This window comes from Peromyscus californicus, unplaced genomic scaffold, assembly GCF_007827085.1.
Source record: "Peromyscus californicus insignis strain IS unplaced genomic scaffold, ASM782708v3 Scaffold_18__1_contigs__length_77618521, whole genome shotgun sequence".
Taxonomy (NCBI): domain Eukaryota; kingdom Metazoa; phylum Chordata; class Mammalia; order Rodentia; family Cricetidae; genus Peromyscus; species Peromyscus californicus.
This window is the reverse complement of record NW_026294480.1, coordinates 37,599,648-37,621,461: the sequence shown is the minus strand read 5'-3', so window position 1 is coordinate 37,621,461 and position 21,814 is coordinate 37,599,648. Positions and strand designations below refer to the sequence as shown.

The window sequence follows — 21,814 nt, the reverse complement described above, 5'->3', positions numbered from 1 at the left end:
CACCGGGCGGCCGTGAGCGAGCAACCGTCTCGCGACCGAGAGTTTGCGCGATCCACTTGCCGGTGGTGTGTGTGCGCTCTCACTGGAGCGGCCCGACCCCTGGGGCTGCACCAGGTCGCCGCAGAGGGCGGTTGGTTGCTCCGGGCTGCACCCGGGCGAGCCGGCTTCTTGGCCCGAAGGGCTGGAGGGAGTGCGAAGGCGGGGCGGGGCGGCGCGGCGCGGCGCGGCCGGCTCGGGACGCGCGTCCAAGCGGCTGCGGGGCAGCTTCGGAGCGCTCTGCGCGTCCCGGCACTCGGTCGGCTCGGCTCCCCCGCCCGTCACCGGGCCGGAGCGAACCCGGGGCTCAGGGCTGGGCGAGCTGCCGCTCCGCGGGGTCCGCCGCGCCCCTTCCCCACCTGGGTCGGCGAAAAGTGAAGTGGAAAACAGTGGCTGAGCTCGGCCCTCCTCCTCCTCCTCCTCCTCCTCCCCTTCCCCGGCGCCGCAGCCTTGGCCGAAGGTGGGGGAAGTTCGCTCCGCCGGGCTGGAAGGGAAAGCAAAGGCGGCCCTGGGCCGTGCCTCCCCCGCCTTCCTCTCGGCCGCGTCCCCGGGGCTTCACGCAGCATTTCTTTGTTTTGAAAGCGCCTCCTCCGCCCAGAGGCTTTTCCCCGCGGGGCCGGCGGACGGGGGTTGGGGTGGGGCATCGAGCCGTCGGCCCGCCCTCCATTTAGTCCGGACCCCTCCCCACCCCCCACCCGCCCCGCGGCGACCCACGAGGCGCGTCTTCACTTGGCGGACATCAAAAGGAGACAGGGCGCTGGAGGGCTAAGTTGAGTAGACAAGGGGGGGGGGGGCGCGCCGAGACCTACCCACCCTCCCCCTTGGCCGGCGGCCCGCCCCCTCCCGCGGGAACCCCGCCTGGGCCCCGCCCCCCGCGTCACAGCAGCCTGACATTCTCACAGCCCACCCGGCACCCAACCCGAGCGCCCCCGCCACCCCCCGTGTCCACGGAGCGCTCTATTTATGTTTCAGCCCAGTGATTTGCATAGGCCCCGCCCCCTCCCCTAGGTTCTCCCTATCGGCGCGCCGCCTCGGCGACGACGTCACGGCACAGGCCACACCTCCCGTGCCCCTACAAGGAGCGGCGGGCCCTAGATGGCAGCGTGGCGTCGCCACGGCGTGTGCGTGTCGCGCTTCCTTGTGCCGTTTATAGGGTCCCGGCACTTCCGCTGTCGGGTTAGAAGCGGCGCGGTCATGGCGGAGCGCGGACAGCAGCCTCCTCCCGCGAAACGGCTCTGCTGCCGGCCGGGCGGCGGCGGCGGCGGCGGCGGCGGGGGCAGCAGCGGCGGCGGCGGCGGCGGCGGCGGCGGCGGAGCGGGTGGCGGCTACAGCTCTGCCTGTCGGCCCGGCCCGCGGGCGGGCGGTGCGGCGGCGGCGGCGGCGTGCGGGGGCGGCGCGGCGCTGGGGCTGCTGCCGCCGGGCAAGACCCAGAGCCCCGAGTCCCTGCTGGACATCGCAGCGCGCAGGGTGGCGGAGAAGTGGCCGTTCCAGCGCGTGGAGGAGCGCTTCGAGCGCATCCCGGAGCCGGTGCAGCGCCGCATCGTCTACTGGTCCTTTCCCCGCAGTGAGCGGGAGATCTGCATGTACTCGTCCTTCAACACCGGCGGCGGCTCCGCGGGCGGCCCCGGCGACGACAGCGGTGGCCCCGGCGGCGCGGGCGGCGGCGGCGGCGGCGGCTCCTCATCCTCGCCGGCTGCCACCTCAGCCGCCGCCGCCGCCGCCGCCGCCGCCGCGGGCACCGGGACCCCGTCGGTGGGGGCGGCCAGCGCTGCGGACGGCGGCGACGAGACGCGGCTGCCCTTCCGCCGGGGTATCGCGCTGCTGGAGAGTGGCTGCGTAGACAACGTCCTGCAAGTCGGTGAGTCACGGGGGCCGCCGCTCTGTCCTTCTGTCCCTCGGGGGGGGGGTTGGGGGAAAGGCCCCCCCCTCCCTCCGCTCTCCTGACCGCTCCGGGTCGGGCGCACGGTGCAGCGAGCGGGCCGCTCGGACGGTCCCCGGAGCGGAGCGCCCATTTCCTCCCGCTGGTCCCCGCCCCCGTCTCCCCGGACGGGCTAGCGCGAGTGGGAAATGAATCAGCAGGACGCGCCCCTCGGCGGCGGGGCGGTGGGTGTCGGCGTCCCCTTCGTCTGTCCCGCAGGCTGCGCGCCGGTGTGCGGGGCGGGCGTGGACAAAGGCGCGGGCGGCCGCGGGGCTCGGGCTGGGGCGTGCGGCGCGGGGGAGGGGGCGCCGGCCGCAGACAATGCCGGCCGGGGCGCTCGCACGGCGCTGCCCGGCTCGCTCGCGTCCTTTCTTCTGGCGCCGCTCCGCGCCCCGCGGTCCAGGGAAAGGAGTGTGTGTGTGTGTGGGGGGGCGCATCCCTCCAACACCGCCCCGGCCACCGCTCCGCTCGGGGCTCCGACGGCCGGCCGGCCCCGAGTCCCCCGGTTCCCTAAGGTACCCGAGACGAGCTCCGCGGCGGCGCCCGAGCAGCCCCCACCCCCCACCCCCCCGCGCCCGGGAGCGACGGCAGGCCGGGCCGCTGAGGGGCGCCGCTCGTGCTTCTCCGTCCCGCGAGGCGCCCCGCCGCCCGCCCCCCGACTTCGGCCTGCGCCCGGGGTCGGGGCGCGGTGCGGAGGGAGCTGGGCAGCACCGCCCCGACGCCCTGACCCGCGGCCGGCGTCCGCACCGAGGGGCCCCCCGGGCGGCCCCTGCGCCGCTGCCCGCCCCGCACCACCCGGCACTTTGTTCGCCTTTCAGGTTTATTTGTGCCCCTTTCAATTTTCTGTCACCCTCCGAAAAGGGGAAAGCAAACAAAAGAGCCTCTTTATTTCTTTTCAGGGCTTGTAAAGTAGAAGATATTTGACAAAGGCGAGAGAAGGACTTGTGATTTAAAGCTGCACAGCCCTTCTTTCTCTGACAGACCTGGAGAGTTTTCTCAAATCCCTCTTCCTCCACAGTGCTTTTTCTTTTTCTCCTGTTTAGACATCTTTTCCAGTCATAGCTGTGGGAATGTTTGAAGTGGACTGAAGTCAACAAGGCTGCAGAGAAACTCCCCTGTCCCCCTTTTTTTTTTCTCCCGATCGCTGAAGGCATATTTTATAACCCTCTCCCACCTCGGTCTGGTTGAAATTGAAGGGATGAATCCCGAACCAAATGAATGAGGATGGATAGATTTGAAAGACTGTGTGTGTCTCTGTCTCTCTCGTTTTTTAACTTGCTCTCTTCTCTGTAGTCCGGTCCTTTTATCCTTCTCTTTGGGAGTGGAATGGGGGTCTGGGTAGTGGCCCTGACACAGGAGATTTGTTTTAATCCTGTTTGGTTAATTTGAATTCTAATGTAATCTGAAAACGTGATTTTCTGCATGGTCATTTATTTCCAAAGACAGCCCTCAGTGTGGCTCAGCATCCTTTCCTTCTGTCTAGAGGGGGGTTGGTTTTTGAGGCCATCCATCCTTTTCCCCCCTTTCTTCCCTTCTTCAACATCTAATTAACATTCTTTCGAGTTACATCTTTTTTTCCCCCTCCCCTCTTCCCCTGCCGGTTTGAAACCGATTGAAGCACATCTATGGTTTCTGAGTATAAGTAACTAGAGTCTGCGAATTTTTATGGCTTGGCTGGCAACGTCGAGTCGTGCCCCCCGCCCCCCGCCCCCCCTTCCCCTTGCTGTGTTTGACTCTGCTTGCAAGCAATGAGGAATGACAGGAGAGCACATCGGGAGGGTTTCTTGGCTGATTGCATTTAAGCCAGGAATTCACTGTGAAAATAAAGCCAAGGGGCGATAAATAAAAGATGCAATCTTCTCTAGGAGACAGACACACAGCGTGGGCTTTGCCGGCTTTCATCAGTGGAAGAGGCCAGGGTGAACAGTTAGTTGTAAAGGAAAATAGTAACTTTTTCAATAGTCCCCAAAGGGGAAGGCGGCCACTTGAATGGAATTGGCCCTGGTCGATGTGAAGTGGTACGGTTTGGAGACTTGACCCCCGCTTTGGAAATACTTACGTACGTGCTAAACAAACGCTGTACAAATTGTGGAAAACACTTTTTTCCCCCCTCTTCTCTGAGTTCTGCCAGTTTCTTTTACATCCAAGTTGTCTTACCGTTGCCAGTCAGCTTAGGGATGGAAGGGCTGTTAAGTTAAATGCATGGCAGCTGGCACCGTGAGCGAGGAAACTTAGGACCAGGTTTTGTCCACCCTCGATGAGGAGTGGGGAGGCCAGCTAGATTAAGTATCTAATTTAGCATTAAGTGGTGGTTTGAATCAGTATACTTAAGAAGCTTATAATTGTGATTTTTTTTTTCTGTAGGAAATGCCCCCCCCCCCCCAAAAAAAAAAAACCCAAAGAACAAAATACCATGTTGATCTCACTATAAGCCGTTTTCTGCTATTGACGACTCGGGTTTATACAGGAAATGTTAGTGAATGCTAGTCACAATGGGGGAAATCTAGATACCGGACTTTATCTTACATTTGTTGTTACGGAAGCTTGTCCAGAGATGGAGCAGTAGGGAATTGGGCTGCCCAGAAATGAAGCTTGCTGGGTAGATTTTAAGGAATACGCTAAACCTTTGGTACTGATAAGTGATATTTAATTATTATAAATAATTATATTTAGCAATAGCTTGTCAGTGGCTATGGGAAAGTTTTACAGGAATGTGTTTACTTACTTTTGTTAGGTTAGGGTGCCAGGAAGCTGTCTGTTGGTATGTAGTCTTGATCTCAGTTAAGCAATGATTTCAGAGATACTGCACAAGCAACTTCCCCTAGATTTTTGTCTGAGCCTCTTGTACATGACCTAAAATCAAAGGTAAAGTCAGATATATTTAATTGGAAAAATTCTAAAAAAATTTCCATTGGGCTGGAAACACCATAAACCAAGTAAAACCTCTAACTGGAGCAAATATTGATGGTGTGTTTGACCAAAAGTAGGTACAAAAATCCTTAAAAGAAAGAAAAGTGACCCAGTAGGAAATGTAGGCGTCACAGTTCAGAGGCAGAGAGCTCCAGTGAGTAATAAGCATACTGTCTATCTGTTTTACTACAGAGAGACACGGGTACAGCTGAGATGCAGTTTTCTTCCGTCACGTTGCTGACGTCCAAACCGATAAGTAGGGAGTGACAGTGCCCACAGCTGGTTAGCTTGTGTGGGGAAGCATGCTGTCAAGCCCGCTGCGTGGTGCAGTCTTTCGTGTCGTTTCTGGGAACGTATCCTGTAGATGATAATGATACTGGTGCATGGCGGTGTTTGGTATAGGAATACACATTGCGTGTCGTTTACAGTGGTGAAAAGCTGGACTCAGTCTTAATTTCTGTCAGATAGGAATTGGTTAAGAAGTACTGAGTGAAATACTATGCAACTATGAAAAAACTCAAGTAACTTGATATATTTTAGCAAAGAAAAGTGACCCTTTAAAGTAAATGACTTAGGCCAAGTGTGATGGCACATGCCATTAATCCCAGCACTCAAGGCAGGGGGAATCTCTGTGAGTTTTGGGTTTATCCTGTTCTATGTATAGTGAGTTCCAAGCCAGCCAGGGCTACATCTTGAGATCTTGTTTCAAAACCAAAAAAAAAAAAAAAAAAAAAAAAACCAAAAAACAAACAAACAAACAAAACGCAATGAAAACAAATACTTAATTTATTTTATACAGAATGTTTCACTTCCTGTTTAAAACAACAACAGAAGTCTTTGGTGTAAAGAAAGGTATGGCAGTTTGGGTCATGGAAGAAGCTGCAAACCATGGGTGTCTGTGGAGAAGTGAGCTAAGTGAACCAGCAAGGTTTTGGAGGATTTCTCTCTGTCTTAAAGTAACACATTTTCAGAATGAAAGATGGTTAATATTTACTTTTGAGTTACAATTAATTTTTTTTAATGTGTTTGTGTGTGTGTGTGTGTGTGTGTGAGAGAGAGAGAGAGAGAGAGAGAGAGAGAGAGAGAGAGAGAAGGAGGGAGAGAGGGAGGGAGAGAGAGAGAGAATGATCTTTCTGAGGGACTGGGATGAATGTGCGTGGTTAAGTGATTTTTTTTAAGTTTATTTTGATTAAAATTATTAATTTGGAAGCAAGGCATATTTAAGCACAGCAGAATCTTTTGAGTGAGAAGGAAGGAGTTAAAATTTAAAAGCAGTTGAGCATTTCTTTCATTGGTTTTGAGAGAGAAAAATACTGCTTAAACTTTATTTATAGGTATTCCTTTTTTCTTTTCTTTTTTTTTCCCTGGGGGAGTCAAGGCTGTAAAGTACAAGTGGAATCTATGTTACAATTAAAATGAATAAAAATTGTAATCAGGTAATTTATTGGCCTTGAGTATTCTTATTTTCTTTATTGACCAAGGCTGAGTATATAAAGATGAGACTGAACTCACTTTCAGAGTTGGGTGTATCTCAGATTGGCTAGAGTATGTTTTATTGCACCCGCTTTCAAGTGTAACAATAGGGAAGTTTTGTATGGGACCGTATACTAATTTGTTTTTGCTTTTCAGGGGGATTAAATGCAGGGACACATGAGGCAAATGCCTACTGCTGAGCCGCACCCCCAGCTTCGTGTCTGCCTTTTGATTAATGGCAAAGTTAAGTGCAGAAAAGAAGAAAATTTGGAAGCACTCCCACGTTTTTTTGTGTGTGGCTTGAGATGCTTGTTTTCTGCTCTTCGGCACCTGGTAGGTTAGGAATGCGTGGCGTTTAGTGATGCTTCATTCCATGACATTTGGGATTGGTCCAGTGAGGAAGTCTACTGTCCAGCGGGTACAACACTTACTTTGCAGCTCAGATACTGATTCAACAAAGGGGAGGAGATGGCTGGGTAAAGAGCCTGCTGAAGGAGCATGAGGACATGCTCTAAGTACCTCCTAAAGAGCGTGCATCTGTAATCCCAGCATTGCGAAGGCACAGACAGGTGGATCCCTGGTGCTCATCAGACATCCTGCCGAGCTGAATTGATGAGTTCCACATTCAGTAATAGACCAGTAAAAAAAAGTAACTGAGGCACATACTGTTGACCTCTGGCCTCCATACACAGGTGCACACACGTACATGCATTCACATGAACAGGATATATATACCACATGGACATGTGTGTGCATGCGCACAGATACTTCACCAACAATGAGGGCTGGAATTGCAGACCTGTGTTAAGCAATCATTTCTATTTTTGCTTCAGTCTTGCAGTTTTTCTTGTTAGGGGCTGGACTGAGCGTCTTTGATGCTAGGCACGTGTTGTTCTACCATAGAGCCACATCTGCAGCCCGATCTTGTAATTCCTTGCTGAATAGTTGTGTTATGAGTACACGCTTGGATCGAAAAGGCCGTCTCTTTTCTCCCTTTTGTGTTAAATTTCATTCCTTGGGAAAATGCTAGACCTTAGTGCTTTTCTGTGGAAACATCAGGATGCCTGTGAGCCATGGCCTTTAATGGAAGAGAATTACTGCAATTAATCCAACATTGGAAGTTCTCCTTCTCTTAAGTATGTCCTTGTTGATTTTTCAGATGCTCATTTCGTCGTTGCTAGTTACTGGCTGTCTCCCCTCCCAGCTCTGCATGTTTCATAAGGGAAAATGCAGGCCAGCATCTCTCTTCTCCTCACACTCATGTTTAGCAGCGTTTAGTTAAGAATGTGTGATTTCTGCTAGTACTCTGTTCAGAGAAGAGGATGGCTTTTAAGAAAGCAATCCCTTTTCAAAGTTACATGATTGGGTCTCTGCTATTTCTGTTTTTGTGCTAGACTAAATTTTCTTTAGTGAATCAAGATGAATTTGGTACCTCAAACCTCCTTACACATACGTGTGATAAGACAAACTCATTTAGTCTTAGGAAATCTCATAGGGGAGTCATTAAACTCTTAACTGCTACTGACTAAAACTGTTAGGTTAAAAAGGACACATAGCCTAGAAAAGGATGTAAAATTATTGGTAAATGTGAATGTCTTAGAAATAAAGCAAATGACAGGCCAGTATTTTTTTTTTTTATAAAGGGTGTAAAATCATTTTTTGTTACCTTTTAAATTATCATTGTATAAATTAAGAAATATTTTACTCAGTAAAAAGCCTAATTTATGTCTACCTTGCTTAATTCATTTTTTGACTGTATATGTGTGTAGACTACTAGATATTTGGAAACTCGAGTTCCTCTCTCAGGTAAACAGAATGACTCCTGAGAAATTCATATCAAATGATAATTTGAAGAAAACTATTCTATCATCTTGTTTCATGAAAAAAACTTCTATTTCTCAGTCTAGCCAGATTATCAAAAAATAAAGTGTCTGTTAGATTTGTTGAAAACACCTAGGTATGTCTTCGTTTTTACTCAGTGTTCTGTGTACTGCTGAGAGCATGTTTGTCCATGGCTTCCATTTCTGTAAAAATAGGTCTTTCTAGTAGATGTTTTCTGTCTCTGAAATGCTGGCCCTCCCCCGCCCCCCTTCTTCCGACAATATTGCACGTAGTGGCCTTGATCTCAAGACAGTCCTGCCTAAGCCTAATTCCCGATGCTGGAATTACAGGTGTGTAGTCCCATGCCTGGTCTGTTTGTATGGAGCACTAATGTGACAGTTTGGAGATACTCACAAGTCAGTAGAAAAGGAGACAGGCCTGAACATTGCCATCTCAATATTTGAGTGACTGCTGTGAGCAGATGCATTCCTCCATATAAAAAGCTATTTTTAGAAATGAAACACATTATAATGTCTTTGTCATTGTGGGGGGCTTTTAGAGATGGGAAGATACCATTAATTTCAACTCTAGATTTTCATTTTATTTAATTTATGTATTTTCAAAACAGAGTCTTACTCTGTATCTCAGGCTGGACAGGTACTCACAGTGTATATACACTGGGCTGGCCTGGAGCTCAAAGCCATCCTGCCTCAGCCTCTCAGGTGATGGGGTTATCGTGACCATGCATGGTTTTCCTTAGTTTTCTGATAAAAAGGTGAGGCCCAGATACTTTGAGAAATTGTCCAGAGCGAGTTGTTAAGTGGCAGAGAAAGACACCGACTGTTTGGTTTCCACAGCTTGTGCTCTCTGGGTTTGCTGAGATGTTTGGTGATCTCCGAAATAGCAGCAAGCATTTCTTGAAGGTGAACTGATACGGATGTTGGTGAGGTTACACGACCGTTGAGAGAGTCTCCAGACAGTGTTCTAGTTTCAGGCTAAATTCTAAGGATCAGTTCAGCGATGGCTCTAGCGTGCAGAGCAGGTGCTCTTTATGGCTAAACTTCAGTCGGTGCTGGAACTGTAATGCTGTGATACAAAAGTCCTGAGAAGTTGTCTCTGCTCCGGTAGAAAACTATTACAGCTGTGCATAGAGAAGCTTGTGCGGATGCCCACAGAATAAAGAATTTACTAAGAGTGTACAGTGCTTATGCAGAGCGCAGACATTCACGGCAGAAAGAAGTTTGCTGTGAATCTACCACGTTTATAGTTGTATCTGTACTCGGGAAAACGTGTGTACATATCTCACTGCTCTTGTCAGAGAGCCGCCGCCTCATCAGTAAAGTGTGTACTTGAAGCCCTTCAGGATATGCCCATCCACACCTTTTTTTTTTTTTTTTTTTTCCCCAATGCAGTCAAGTGCTGAACTTCTTTTTTCAGGGTTTGGGGCAGTTCCTTGTTGAATCAGCTTGATAGGATTTCTGGTGAAATCTGAATTTATAAAGCCATTAGCAGTGTCCTAGATACCCATTCTCCTTATTCATTTTTTGCTTCTTTAGAAGACTAGGTAGGCACTATCGTTGTTTAAAGGTGGGCAACTGACAGGATGTGTCAGAGAAAAGGACAAGCGCTTTCTGAGCCCAAGCAGCCTGCCTGGGAAGGGTCCGCTGCATTGCTCCTAATTCTGGATCACCCTCAAGCTCAGAGGCACTTGCTGCTGTTTAGAGTGGTCTTCGCAGTGACCTGAAGGTCAAATAATGACTTCAGCTTGCACACTAATGTCTGTCTTAGCCAGTCCCTCCTCCTTCCCCCACACCCACTGCCTCCTGCCTACCACCAAGGGACATCTGCCCTTAAACATGTTTTATTCCTTCAGCTTTGGAGGATGGCTCTATTGGGTGACTGCTCAACTTCCATGAGAAGTGGAATTTTTGACAGAGGAATAGCTTGAAGATTGAGTTAGTCATGTGTGTGCTACGTACAATGTTCTCCAAGTATATTTAAGGAATTACATTTCTCATTTAAAGGCCCTTTAAAAATACTGTGGTACTTCTTCATGCTGTCAGAGCACTTGACTTTGTTTGAATGAGATGATTTTGTAACTTAGTCTGTGCAGTTGTGCCCAGATGTTAATTGGTAGGATGCAGCAAAACTTTTCAGTACATTTAAACTCTTAAAACCCAATAAGTTGATCAGATAAATTGGAAGCTCATTAAATGAATTAATGCCTTTAAAACTCAGGTGACTGACTGCCTGTTCTTGCCTTATTTAACAGTCTACTTGAAGTATTTTCATTGTTAATTAATATTGGGCCTTTACAATTAGAAGATATATGGGAAATATCCCTATGAAGATAGTGTAAAAATGAACCTTAAAATTGGTGGGGTTTTTTTTTGTTTGTTTGTTTCTCTCTGTAGTTTTGGTGTCTGTCCTGGATCTCACTCTGTAGACCAGGCTGGCCTCGAACTCACAGAGATCCGCCTGGCTCTGCCTCCCGAGTGTTGGGATTAAAGGCATGCGCCACCACTGCCTGGCCAGAATTAGGTTTTAAACTCCTTTTTTTATAAAGACTTTTGCCTGCATTTATGGGAACCTCATACATGCAGCCTTTGGAGGTCAGAAGAAAACATTGGATTCCCTGGAAGTGGAGTTACAGGTCATGAGCTCCCACATGGATTCGGGGAACTGAATCCAGGTCCTCAGCAAAAGCAGTAAACACTCTTTTAAAAGAATTTTTTTTTTTTTTTAGTTCTGTTTAATTTTATGTGTATGCATGCTTTGCTTGCCTGTGTGTATATGTAACATGTGCATGTAGTGCCCACAGAGGCCAGAAGAGGGCTTCATCTCCTGCACCCAGAGTTACAGGCAGTTGCAAGCTGCATCTTTAATTTTATGTATATGCATGCTTTGCTTGCCTGTGTGTATATGTAACATGTGCATGTAGTGCCCACAGAGGCCAGAAGAGGGCTTCATCTCCTGCACTCGGAGTTACAGGCAGTTGCAAGCTGCATTGTGGGTGCTAGGAATCAATCCCTGGTCCTCTGGGAGAGCAGCAAATACTCTTAACCACAGGGCTGTCTCTCCAGCCTACAGTAAGCAGTCTTCCCTGCTAAGCCATTTCTTTGATTCTTTACATCAGCGCAATACAGAACTCTGTACCTAGTTTTACCTGTTAACTATTTGCCGATGGCAACCAGCATCTGAGGAGCGTCTTCATATGTGAAGGACAGGTGTTTCATGATCTAGTTACAAAGGACAAGGTCCTTTGAAGTACTGGCCTTTCTTAGTAGACTTGGACAGGATGAAGGCTGCACTTACATTTTCAGACCTTTGTACCCATTTCATTAACTGGTTTCTAAATAGAAATGCTCACAGCTTTCTAAATACGTGTAAAATAAATCCTAAAGCTCAGATATTAAGAACTTGTAGTCTGACTGTTACATGTAAGTAAACCTCTTAAGTTTGTTAGCCTGTTCCCGAGGATTTTTTTTTTTTTCAGTAGCATCCTTCAGTCTTACTTGTACTTCTGATGTACCTTACAGTTCTCCCTATTTGCCTTCCCCCAAGTCAGTTGTGTAACTTTTACCTTGATGAATCTTCAGCCCAGCAACCCAGCCAGTCTTAGAGGGATGTGGCAGGTGCTAGGTAGTAGTGAAGCTGGGCCCTGGGCTGACCTGTGGATGCTTTGGGATAATGAAGCTGCAAGTGGGACCCAGGTCATGCAGCTCCTGAGCCTGGCTTCCTTCAGAGTTTCCTTCCTTCCCCTGCTCTCCACCTTTCTCTTTTTCCCCCTCTGCCTCTCCTCTTTCCCTTCCTCCTATTGGGGCAAGATGTGTGAAGTGATTCAGGGGGGCGGGAGGGGGGATGCAGTGAAGAAAAAGACCAGAGGAAAGGGAGGGAATACTGTGGGGAGTTTCTCTTCAGTCCCCCAACATTACCTTTGGTTTAGGGAAATGAACTGAGGCCAGAAGGACCTATATGTTCCAGCTGCTGCTTAGCTGCTATTTTTAGCCTGGCCCCACATCAGGCTGGCACTAAGCCATGATGGCGTAGGGCCAGCACTTTGCGGGACTGGTGGCCAATGTTGGAAACTTAATTTTTCATCAATCTAAGTTTGAGACGTAACCCTGTTCTACAACACTCTGTTAACTTGTACTTTTAAAAAACACAATGTGAAATGTTTTTAAGAAGTGGTTTTTAAAAATAGTCATCATAAATAATAAATCTTGAAACATGTGCTGTAGAGATTATTTCAGAGAGGAGAAAGATTTAAAACTGTCTTATCAGGTCAGACATATATTTAGCTCAGTAATTTGGGCTTTGTGGTGGCCCTGAGAGGTGCAAAGTTTACGTGGTTCATTAATATGCCTCAGCATCTTTAGAATTGCCCCTGCTGGTGAGGTGGTGGAGTCTGAGTTGAATTATATAATTATAAGTGTCATCAGACCAAAAAAAAAAAAAAAAAAGAATGAAACCCAGCCCTTCTTTCGACTGTTCCTTTGCTGTGTGTTTGTGGGTTTAGGTTTGGTAAATGGTCAGATGCCTACTGTTCTTTATAGAGTAGCAAGGTTTTCCTGATGGACTGAGATACGTGTCTAGATTCTGCATACTCATAGCTGGTATCCAGGAGCTCACACTGGCCCACTGATCCCTAAGCTTTAGGATGCATCTGATTTGAGAACTTACCGGATGATCTGCTCCCCTGAAAATGGAAATAAGGTTTTTTTGAATGATTTGGAAGCAGTAAGAAGTTTCACAGTGTAAACTGGAAGTGACTTCAGTAAGGAGGTGAGTACTTACCTGGTACATAGAAAGCTGAACATGTTACAGCTGGTTTGTGGTGCACTTTAGATGCACTGTGGCTGCCGGTAGAAACAGTGGTTAGTCCCGTATTCTCTAGGAGGTGGTACAATGTAAGGCTAATATTAGTGCACTGACAGGGCATGCCTTCCTAAGGTAGCAACGCAAGTATCTAAAATCAGATTGATTGCCTCTTTATTTTTAAGGTAGTTAAGGTTAAATTCTAGTGAATTCACTTTTGTGAAAAGTTCAAGTGGAATGAATGACTCAAAGAAAAGTGAATTGCTGGGTGCTTCTGAGATTATATTACATCTACATAGTTTTAGTTTTCCTGTCTTCTGCTTGAGGCAGTCTTGCTATGTTGCTCAGGTTGGCCTTGAACATGCGACCTCATGCCTTTGTCTGCACACTGCCAGTTACGATGGTTTCTGCAGATAGAAGGTCATCTTGAGTGTGGCTTGGAGAGCGATCGGTTGGCACACCGAGAGGTATTTGCAGAGGTTTTTTGAATTTTTTTTTAATGAGGTTTAATATGATTTACAGAAAATTATAACCTATTGCATGGTAGTTGATAAGTGACTCTTGTTTGGATTCTTAGTTTAATTCAGATTTAATAAGGGAATCATGTAGTGTCAGCCCTGCCTTCAGAGGCTTGATTGAAACCGAAGCCAGGTAGCGGTTCGACCAGTGGACTTAGTCCTTGCCGGCAGAAGGTTTGAATGATGTTCTTCCTTAGAACTCGTCAGAGCAGTTTCTTTGTCGTTTCCATGGCTCCCTTAGCAATGTATTCAAGAGGCATTCTATTTAAGCTGTTTCATAAATAGCAGGGAACTCCAAAAGCCTGGGTAATATTACAGTTTTGTTTTTAATAATGATGCTTTCAGTGGGAGAGAAAAAAAAACCTATTCATTTAACAATAAAAAATTTTCAAGTGGATTTAAAAACTTTTTATCAGATTTTAGTTTCATTGAAGATTTTCATGTTCTTTATAAAGTACTTTTTTTTTTTTTGTTTTGTTTTAGTGATAAGGATTGACCCCAAAGCCTTGAGCGTGTGAGGCTAGGTTAGCTCTGTACCATTGACCTCTTCATGCTCTTTGCTATAAACAATTTTATTTGCATAGTTAATAACTTTAGGTGTTAGGAAGTTGGTGACAGAGCTAGTAAGTGACTGAGCGTCTTTACACTTTAGTGCTAATTAGGTCTGGATTTATGTCAGTAATTCATAGCTTAGCAGTGGCTTGTCTTTGATTTAGGAAACATGAAACTTGTGGAGTTTTACGCCTATCTAAGAAATCCATTTTAAAGTTTTTGTTTTGTCTCAATTTTATTTTATTTTATGTGTATGGGTGTTTTGCACGCATAATGCCTGTGTCATGTGTGTGGCTGCTGTTCGTGGAGGCCAGAAGAGACTGTTGCATCCCCCAGGGCCTGCAGTAATAGACAGTTGTGAGTTGCCCTTTGGGTTCTGGGAAGTGAACCTCCCGGTCTTCTGCGGGAGCAGCCAGTGCTATTAACTGCTGAGCCATCATCACTCCAGCCCCCTGAAGTTTATTTTTTGACACAAACATATGGTTTGTATTTTCTAACCCCCTCCGTGTGTGTGTGTGTGTGTGTGTGTGTGTGTGTGTGTGTGTGTGTGTGTGTGCGTGCGTGCGCGCGCGCGCACGCACCCTCAAGAGCTTTTACCTGTGTCTATGGGTATACTGTGATACTGTGTGTGTATGTATTTGTGTCTGTGTCTGCTGGGGGCTAGATAGCAGTGATGGGTAAGTTCAGATAAGCATAAAACATTCAAACAACTCTGGTCAGTTATAGAAGGCCCTCACCTGCTCCCAGGCGTTTATACTTTATCAGATTGGTTTTTAACGTTTTTATGTACAATCTTACTTTTAGAGCTGGGGGAGATGGCTCATCCCTGTAATCCTAGCATTCAGGAGACTGAGGGAGACAGATTTTGATGAGTTCTATCCCAGTCCTCCCAGGCTTATAGAGTGAGATTCTGTCTAAAACAGTGACATACAGACAAAACCCAAGAGCCTAAAAGTAGTTTTTATTTTTTCAGCCCTTTCAGATTCCTTAGCCAAGGCAGGGAGCACCCTCTAATTCAGACTGTGTGTGTGAAAGTTCACCATGCAACAGTGTGTCTTAGGATGGCTTTTGTGACTGTCTGTCTTATGGCTCCATTAGCAATATCTGCTGCCGCTGTCTGCGGGCTCATTGCATGAGTTGCTGTTCAACTTTTTTTCCTTTTTTCTTTCTTTCTTTTTTTTCCTTCCAGACAGAGTTTCTCTGTGTAATAGTTCTGGTTGGCCTGGAACTTGTTTTGTAGACCAAGCTGGACTTGAACTCACAGAGACGTGCCTGCCTCTGCCTCCTAATGCTGGGATTAAAGGTGTGCCACCACCACCTGTTTGCTCTTTGCCTTTTGATCCTTTACAGTTGTGGGACAAGCTCTTTCAGCCTGCCCTTCTAATAATAGATATTTGAGTTTTGAACCCAACTCTTTTGAGAAGCAATATTGAGCACATCTAAAACATTTAATGTCTTTTTAAAAAATTTAAAAGAGTTGTTTAAAATATGCTTCACTGTGTAGTACAGGCTGGCCTCAAACTCAATTTTCTTGCCTCAGCCTCTTGAGTGCTGGGATCACAGGTATGCACCCCAACTCCTGTGCCTGGCAATCATCTGTGCCCTAGAGTATACCTTTGTACTGCCTTTTAGAAATTCCAGCAGTACACAATCTGGTAGGTTATATAGGTACAATGGGTTCTACTTAGATTGAAGAATAATCTCTCTGTCCAGTGAAGGTAAGTAGACCTGTAGGTTATAAAATTCCACCGTTATTGAAGAGATCAGCTAAACTTGAAAACTCAGTCATGGAATTCGTTTTTAATGTGAAAGCTGCAGGGAATGAATGACAGTTTCTTATGAGAAATCAGTGTGCCTAATCTTATCTCCGATTGCAGATTTCTATGCATCTTTGATGAGAGGAGCATCGGTTAGCTAATCAAATGGACGGAAAGGCAGAGTGCTAACAAATGCAAAGATATTCTACCACACGTGGTTCTCAGGCCATTTGAGTTTGCCACTCTCCAGAAAATGAAAGCGGAATCTGGTGGTTTGAAAAAAAATTACTGGTGAATTTTAAATCCAGGACAGCCAACTATTAATAGTATCAGTCAGTGCATGTATAGTAGATATTGAAATGTCAGTTGAATGAATGATAGAGATACGCCAGTCCTGTAGTATTCGAGAAACCTTCCTTGTCGGAAGAAAAAAAAAGAAAAAATAAAACCTTATTTCTATTATTTCTTATTCAGTTTTCTGAGTATGTGTTGCTGTGACTTAAACTTTTAATGTATTTTCAGTAAGAATATGAATACTGGATAGATGGTTGTGTTTTGTACTGGGTTGTTGTATAAAGTTTTTTTTTTTTTTTTTTCCTGTGCTTGGAGAGGCCTTTTCTTTTAGCACTGACCCAAAAGCTATTCTGAAAGCAATTCATTTATTGGATGGCTACAGTGTCACGTAGGAAACCTGGCACATTCCCATGCAGAACAGTGTTTGTGGGTTGCCCAGGAAAAATTTTTAGTATTATAAATACCTTTGTGGGATTAAGAAAAATTTCATTTTTTCAAAAACATTGTCAGTACTCAGGTAGGCTGAAGCAGGAGAACTGAGTTTTAGAACAGCCACATAGTACAGTCAAGTTCCCCTCACCTCTCAAAACCTAAATAAAACTTGGAAAACTAAATTGAGTGTTTTGACAACCCCCTCACAGTGATGACTTGCAAAAGTACACCTGCCTTCAAAGTATCCATAAGATCTTACACATATTGAAAATAGTTAATAGGAATAGTTGATTAAACTTACCTATAAAATACTAATGACTTTCCCTTGAGAATTTTTTAAGACATACTTTTGCAATAAAATAGGACTCACCAAAGGAGTTTTTTGAGCAAGAATTTACCAGGACGGGTGTACTCCCAATGCTTGGCTCATAAAAGGGTTGGTTATTCAGAAACGGAGTGATCACCAATTCCAGTTGCCCAGCCTTGGTTGTGCCCCTTTCCTGGACTGCTTTTGCTCTGGCTAGTGTTTTTTTGTTTCAATTCTGTTGGGTGTTTTTATATGTCCTTGCCTTGAAAAGCGATGGTAATAAGCACCCAGGCTCCTGCTTCTACGTTCTTTTCTAGCTGTATAAGGCTAATGCATTGCCTTATATGATCTAGTAATGGTTTTTCTGAACTTCTACTTTAGATCACAAAGCTCTTTAAAACTGGAGTTGCTGTGTATTTGGGTATATGCATGATTATTTAAGAGCAGACCTCATTATATGCATGAGTGTGCCAGTCAGTTAAAATCTTTGAACAGGTGGAGATCAGCTCCTTGATTCTGTATGTATCATACAGAGTCAGTCGGATGCTTTCTGTTCCCCCGCTTTTTGCATCTACAGTCAGTGGCTTCCCTTTGCTCATAGGACAAGGCTCATTTACAACCATACAAGTTCCACTCCTGACCCTCATCTGCCTCTTGCATACATGTTTCCCTTGTCCTTCAGCGTGTCCAAGCCGCCCTGACACCTAGGATGCTTTTCTTTGCATAGTTCGTGCCTTGTTCGAAAACTGGCAAAACAAAACAAAAACAAACAAACAAAAACCCCCAAACCTTGCCTTTGTAACCTTAATCATGTTTTTTTCATTTACCCCCCCCCCCCATTTTCTCTGTTAGATTGTAAGGTCCATGAGTGCAGAAGTGTGTAGTATGTATGTTCGTGTGTTATGTGTGTTTCTTGCCCTGTCTCCTCCTAGGGCAACTGCATATAGTTGGATCTCAGTAAAAGCTGGTTGATTCAGTGAAGGAAAGAAAGTGGTGTTTGGTTCTTGAACTGTTTTTCTAACTCTCCAGAAGGAGGCACTGCTTCATTTATCCTTCCCACACACCTGTCACATAAAGAAATGACAGTTGAAAAGTGTTTCCTTGTTTGGTTTCTTGTCACTTCGAGCTCCTCCCAAATTGCCCAGAAGCTGTATTTGCATTCACTGATGTTAGGCTCTCTCAGAATATGGTATCTCCATGCTCTCTGCATGTAGTAAGTACCGTATCAAGGTTAGGTGCCTTGGAGTGTGGGTTTGTATTATATGGGCTGAGAAATTGGCACACCTGGAAAAAGCAAACAGCCCTGCGTTTACAGTCACAGGTTGCAAGAGAAGCGGAGGTAGGTTGGAAGGGCGGGCATCTTTCTTTTGTCCAAGCTGCAGGATTCATTTCCTTTCTCTTTGGCCCAGTTCTTGATGAGTAGTTGGCTTGGTCAGAGTACACTGGCATCCGATAGTGCCATATGCAGGGGCAGTGTGGGCCAGTTCATGTCTGCATGGAGTGCATTCTTGCCTGTACTTGAGCATTTCCTTTTCAGTCCCCCAATCATTTTAATCTTTTCTCCCTCATTAATCAAACAGAAAAGTAGTAGGCTAGAGCAATGGATGTAAGAACCACTAAGTGTCCTCGGTATAAAGTACTTTCTGGCCTACTAGAAGTAGTCTTGGAAAAACTTCACTTTCTCCCAGAGTCATATTGGGTCAGCTTTTATTTGAAATTTGTATTGATTTATCCACCTTTGGAGTGCCAGTGCTGTGTTATAAGCATGGTTTCTGTTTTAGGCATTTAATTCTGTGTGAGATGCCCAGTTTCTTATGCAGCAGCACCCAGCCAGTCTGTGGTGGACCCGGACTCCAGGAGTCCCAGGTGTCAGGTGGAATCGACTCCACGTGTTGTTCCCCAAAGCCTATCATCTTCCAGGTTCTTGAATATGTTCCCTAACTTCTGAATTTGCTGTGATAGCCATCTTTACACAGAGTAATGGTTATTTGACCCATCCAGGATATACTACCTTCTTGCTCCTTGGAGCTAATACTGTGTTTTGGTGATGATATCTTTTGTTCTTTGCTAGACTCATCAAAAAACAGTCGTTTCAGTTACATTGGTGGCACTATGCATTTGGCTTGAAAAAGTCTTGTTTCTGCCTTGTGTTGAGCAGGAAACATGGCAGCAGTGTCTGGGGGAGGTGCTTCAAGGAGCTCAGTGTAGCAGGAGCATTGGGCTCTGGGCTGTGGTGCAGGGAAGTGGCTCTGGGCGCCTTAGGATGTGAGCAGGTCCTCTGATGGAGCTGCAGTGCTGTGGCCACTTGCTTGCTATCAGATTACAGCCTGAAGGTCTGCCAAACTCACACAGCTAGCCTGGTATTTCCGTCTCCCTTGTTTTTAGCAAACATCTTTGTTGTCAGAGGAGGAAAGATTAGATGGGTCTTTCTAGGTAACATCCCAGGTCTCGGCTTCTGGACTTTGACCATATCTTCTCATATTAGTCAGTTGTCATGCGTTCAACTTTCTGCTCCATAGCCAAGTTTATTTGTGCCATTTGCAGCTTTCGGTGTGGTCTGGTTACAAGTCAACAGCTTAGGAAGTCTATATAACTTGCCATAATTTTAGCACTTTTTACTGTTTTGATGATCTGATTTACACAAGTATCATATAAAAATCCACCTCTGCTGTACAGTTGCTGGAACATTGAGTGAGCTCTGCTTTTTATGACCGAGTTATGGGATGAGTAATTACTCTCTAGAGTGAATGGCTCAAAATGAAATAACTGTATGCTTGAGGTGTGATGTGACACCAGATGTATTTAGGCCTCAGAGGTATGTAATTATCTCACTACACTTACACATACACACAAGCACATTTATGCTTATGGCAAGAGTTTTATTTGCAAAAGAAAACCCACTTTCTGATAAGTGAAAGAACAGTCCATTATTTTTGAGGGATTCAGAAATTGTTTTGTTTTACAGGCACCATCTCAATCCCCCTGCATTTCTTTAGGGCATAATTGAAACCATCCGTCACTGGATTCTGAAGTAAACAGGTATACTTTGGATTTTAGATATTAAAGGTAGTTTAGGGATTTACTTAAAGCACCATGCCTCTCATTTTCTCAGCTGCTTCTTACACTAACTCAGGACGTGCCCCATTCTTAGAATCCGCTTTGATTATCAGTTCTAGTCATTAAAGGTAATGCACCTGTATTTTGGCTTTCTATTGCAAGTGAAATCTTCTGTTAGGCTGCGTAGATTTTTAGGTTATATGTATTCTTTCTGGTCTCAGAGATCATAAAGAATTAAAGGTGCCAGGACTTTAAGCTGACTTGTCCTTCCTCCTTTTAATTTACTATTCAGGTAGTACTTGAATCACGTGAAAATGTCATTTTTTTTTTTTTTAAATAAAAATCTCTGCTAGCTCCTTAGGTGAGTTTACTGTGCTGCTATTGGATGCTATAACTTGCTCAGGGGGCCACCTTCCCTGCCAGAGGACCAGATACTTGTCTTAGAGATTTAGGTTGGCAGTTAGAACCTAGCTAGCTCCCTGTTCACAAGCCCAGGAGATGAGAATTCCTTACCTAGAGAGCCATAGAGACCTGTAGAGACCTGTGGCGGCTGCTCACTCCTCCCCTGGGCTGGAGAAAAGCAAGCTGAGATGGGGTTTGGCCTTGGGACTTGGAGAGAAATAGCAGTGATGGTGCCTTACTTGTTTACAAAGTGATCCTCCAGAGAGGCCTTAAAGAAATACAGTGTTAGGTGACATTCTTGGCTTGGCCTTTGTAGACTCTTTTTCTTTTAAGAAACGTTAAGGCTTCAGGAATTCTTAAAATTGCAATTCACAAATATATGTGGAAAAAGTAGTAAGTTGTTACCACTGTACCACTTATCAAAGCGTTCAAGAAAGAGACATGAATTTCTGTGGTATCTATAGCAACTAGCTATGTGCCAGTATTGAGCATTGACCTGAATAGTCAATAGTCCTGTGCCCCTATTGAACATTGGCATGTGGCAGGCTCGAATTCAGATAGTACATATATGTACTAGATTTTGAAGACTGAATACAACAAAGAGAATTAAATATATTATGACTAATTAATTGAAATAATGTATTATTAGTTTCATGTTTTTTTTTTTTTGTTTTGTTTTTTTTTTGGTTTTTCGAGACAGGGTTTCTCTGTGTAGCTTTGCGCCTTTCCTGGAACTCACTTGGTAGCCCAGGCTGGCCTCGAACTCACAGAGATCCGCCTGGCTCTGCCTCCCGAGTGCTGGGATTAAAGGCGTGCGCCACCACCGCCTGGCTAGTTTCATGTTTTAAATTTTAAGATATGGCTAATAGAAAATTAAAAATTATATGTGTACATTATCTTTGTTAATTATAGTCATTTTCATCTGATAATAAGCACTAGATTTGTCATAATTTACTTACATATTTGATGTTGTGGGTTTTTTGTTTTTGTTTTTGTTTTTGTTTTGGTGTGTGTGTGTGTTTTCAAGACAGGGTTTCTCTGTTCATTCCATGCTGTCCAGGAACTCACTTTGTAGACCAGGCTGGCCTCGAACTCAGAGATCACCTGCCTCTTGATGTTAACTTTTTAACAACTAAACACCTTATATAAGATTCTTTAAACTTGGGTTCAGGACATCAAGTCTTCATTTTAGTTGCCTTTCAAGTTGAGACAATTTTTTCCGTCTTAAATTTCTAAGATAGATGAGCTATATAAAGAGTGAAGGGTGATCACTTTATTGGTTACATGCTTTTATAAAGAGTGAAGGGTGATCACTTTATTGGTTACCTGCTTTCTAGTAATCTGGGTTTAAATATTTTTTTATTTATTTATTTATTTTATTTTATTTTATTTTTTTTTGGTTTTTCGAGACAGGGTTTCTCTGTGTAGCTTTGCGCCTTTCCTGGATCTCGCGCTGTAGCCCAGGCTGGCCTTGAACTCACAGAGATCCGCCTGGCTCTGCCTCCCGAGTGCTGGGATT

General features: G+C 45.6%; 1 protein-coding gene across 2 annotated transcripts in view; it reads left to right on the top strand.

Annotated features, from left to right (window-relative positions):
• The first annotated feature begins 1,029 nt into the window (after nt 1–1,029).
• The window catches only part of Zswim6 (zinc finger SWIM-type containing 6), a 184,772-nt gene continuing 163,987 nt past the window's right edge, over nt 1,030–21,814 (top strand). Inside the window, exon 1 of one of the 2 annotated variants that reach the window (XM_052743252.1) lies at nt 1,030–1,894. In XM_052743252.1, the coding sequence (XP_052599212.1) occupies nt 1,132–1,894 (763 nt within the window). In that variant the 5' untranslated portion in view covers nt 1,030–1,131. Of the gene's footprint in view, nt 1,895–6,563; nt 6,671–21,814 lie in introns of those variants that run through there. The other variant, XM_052743253.1, reaches the window with a different exon arrangement.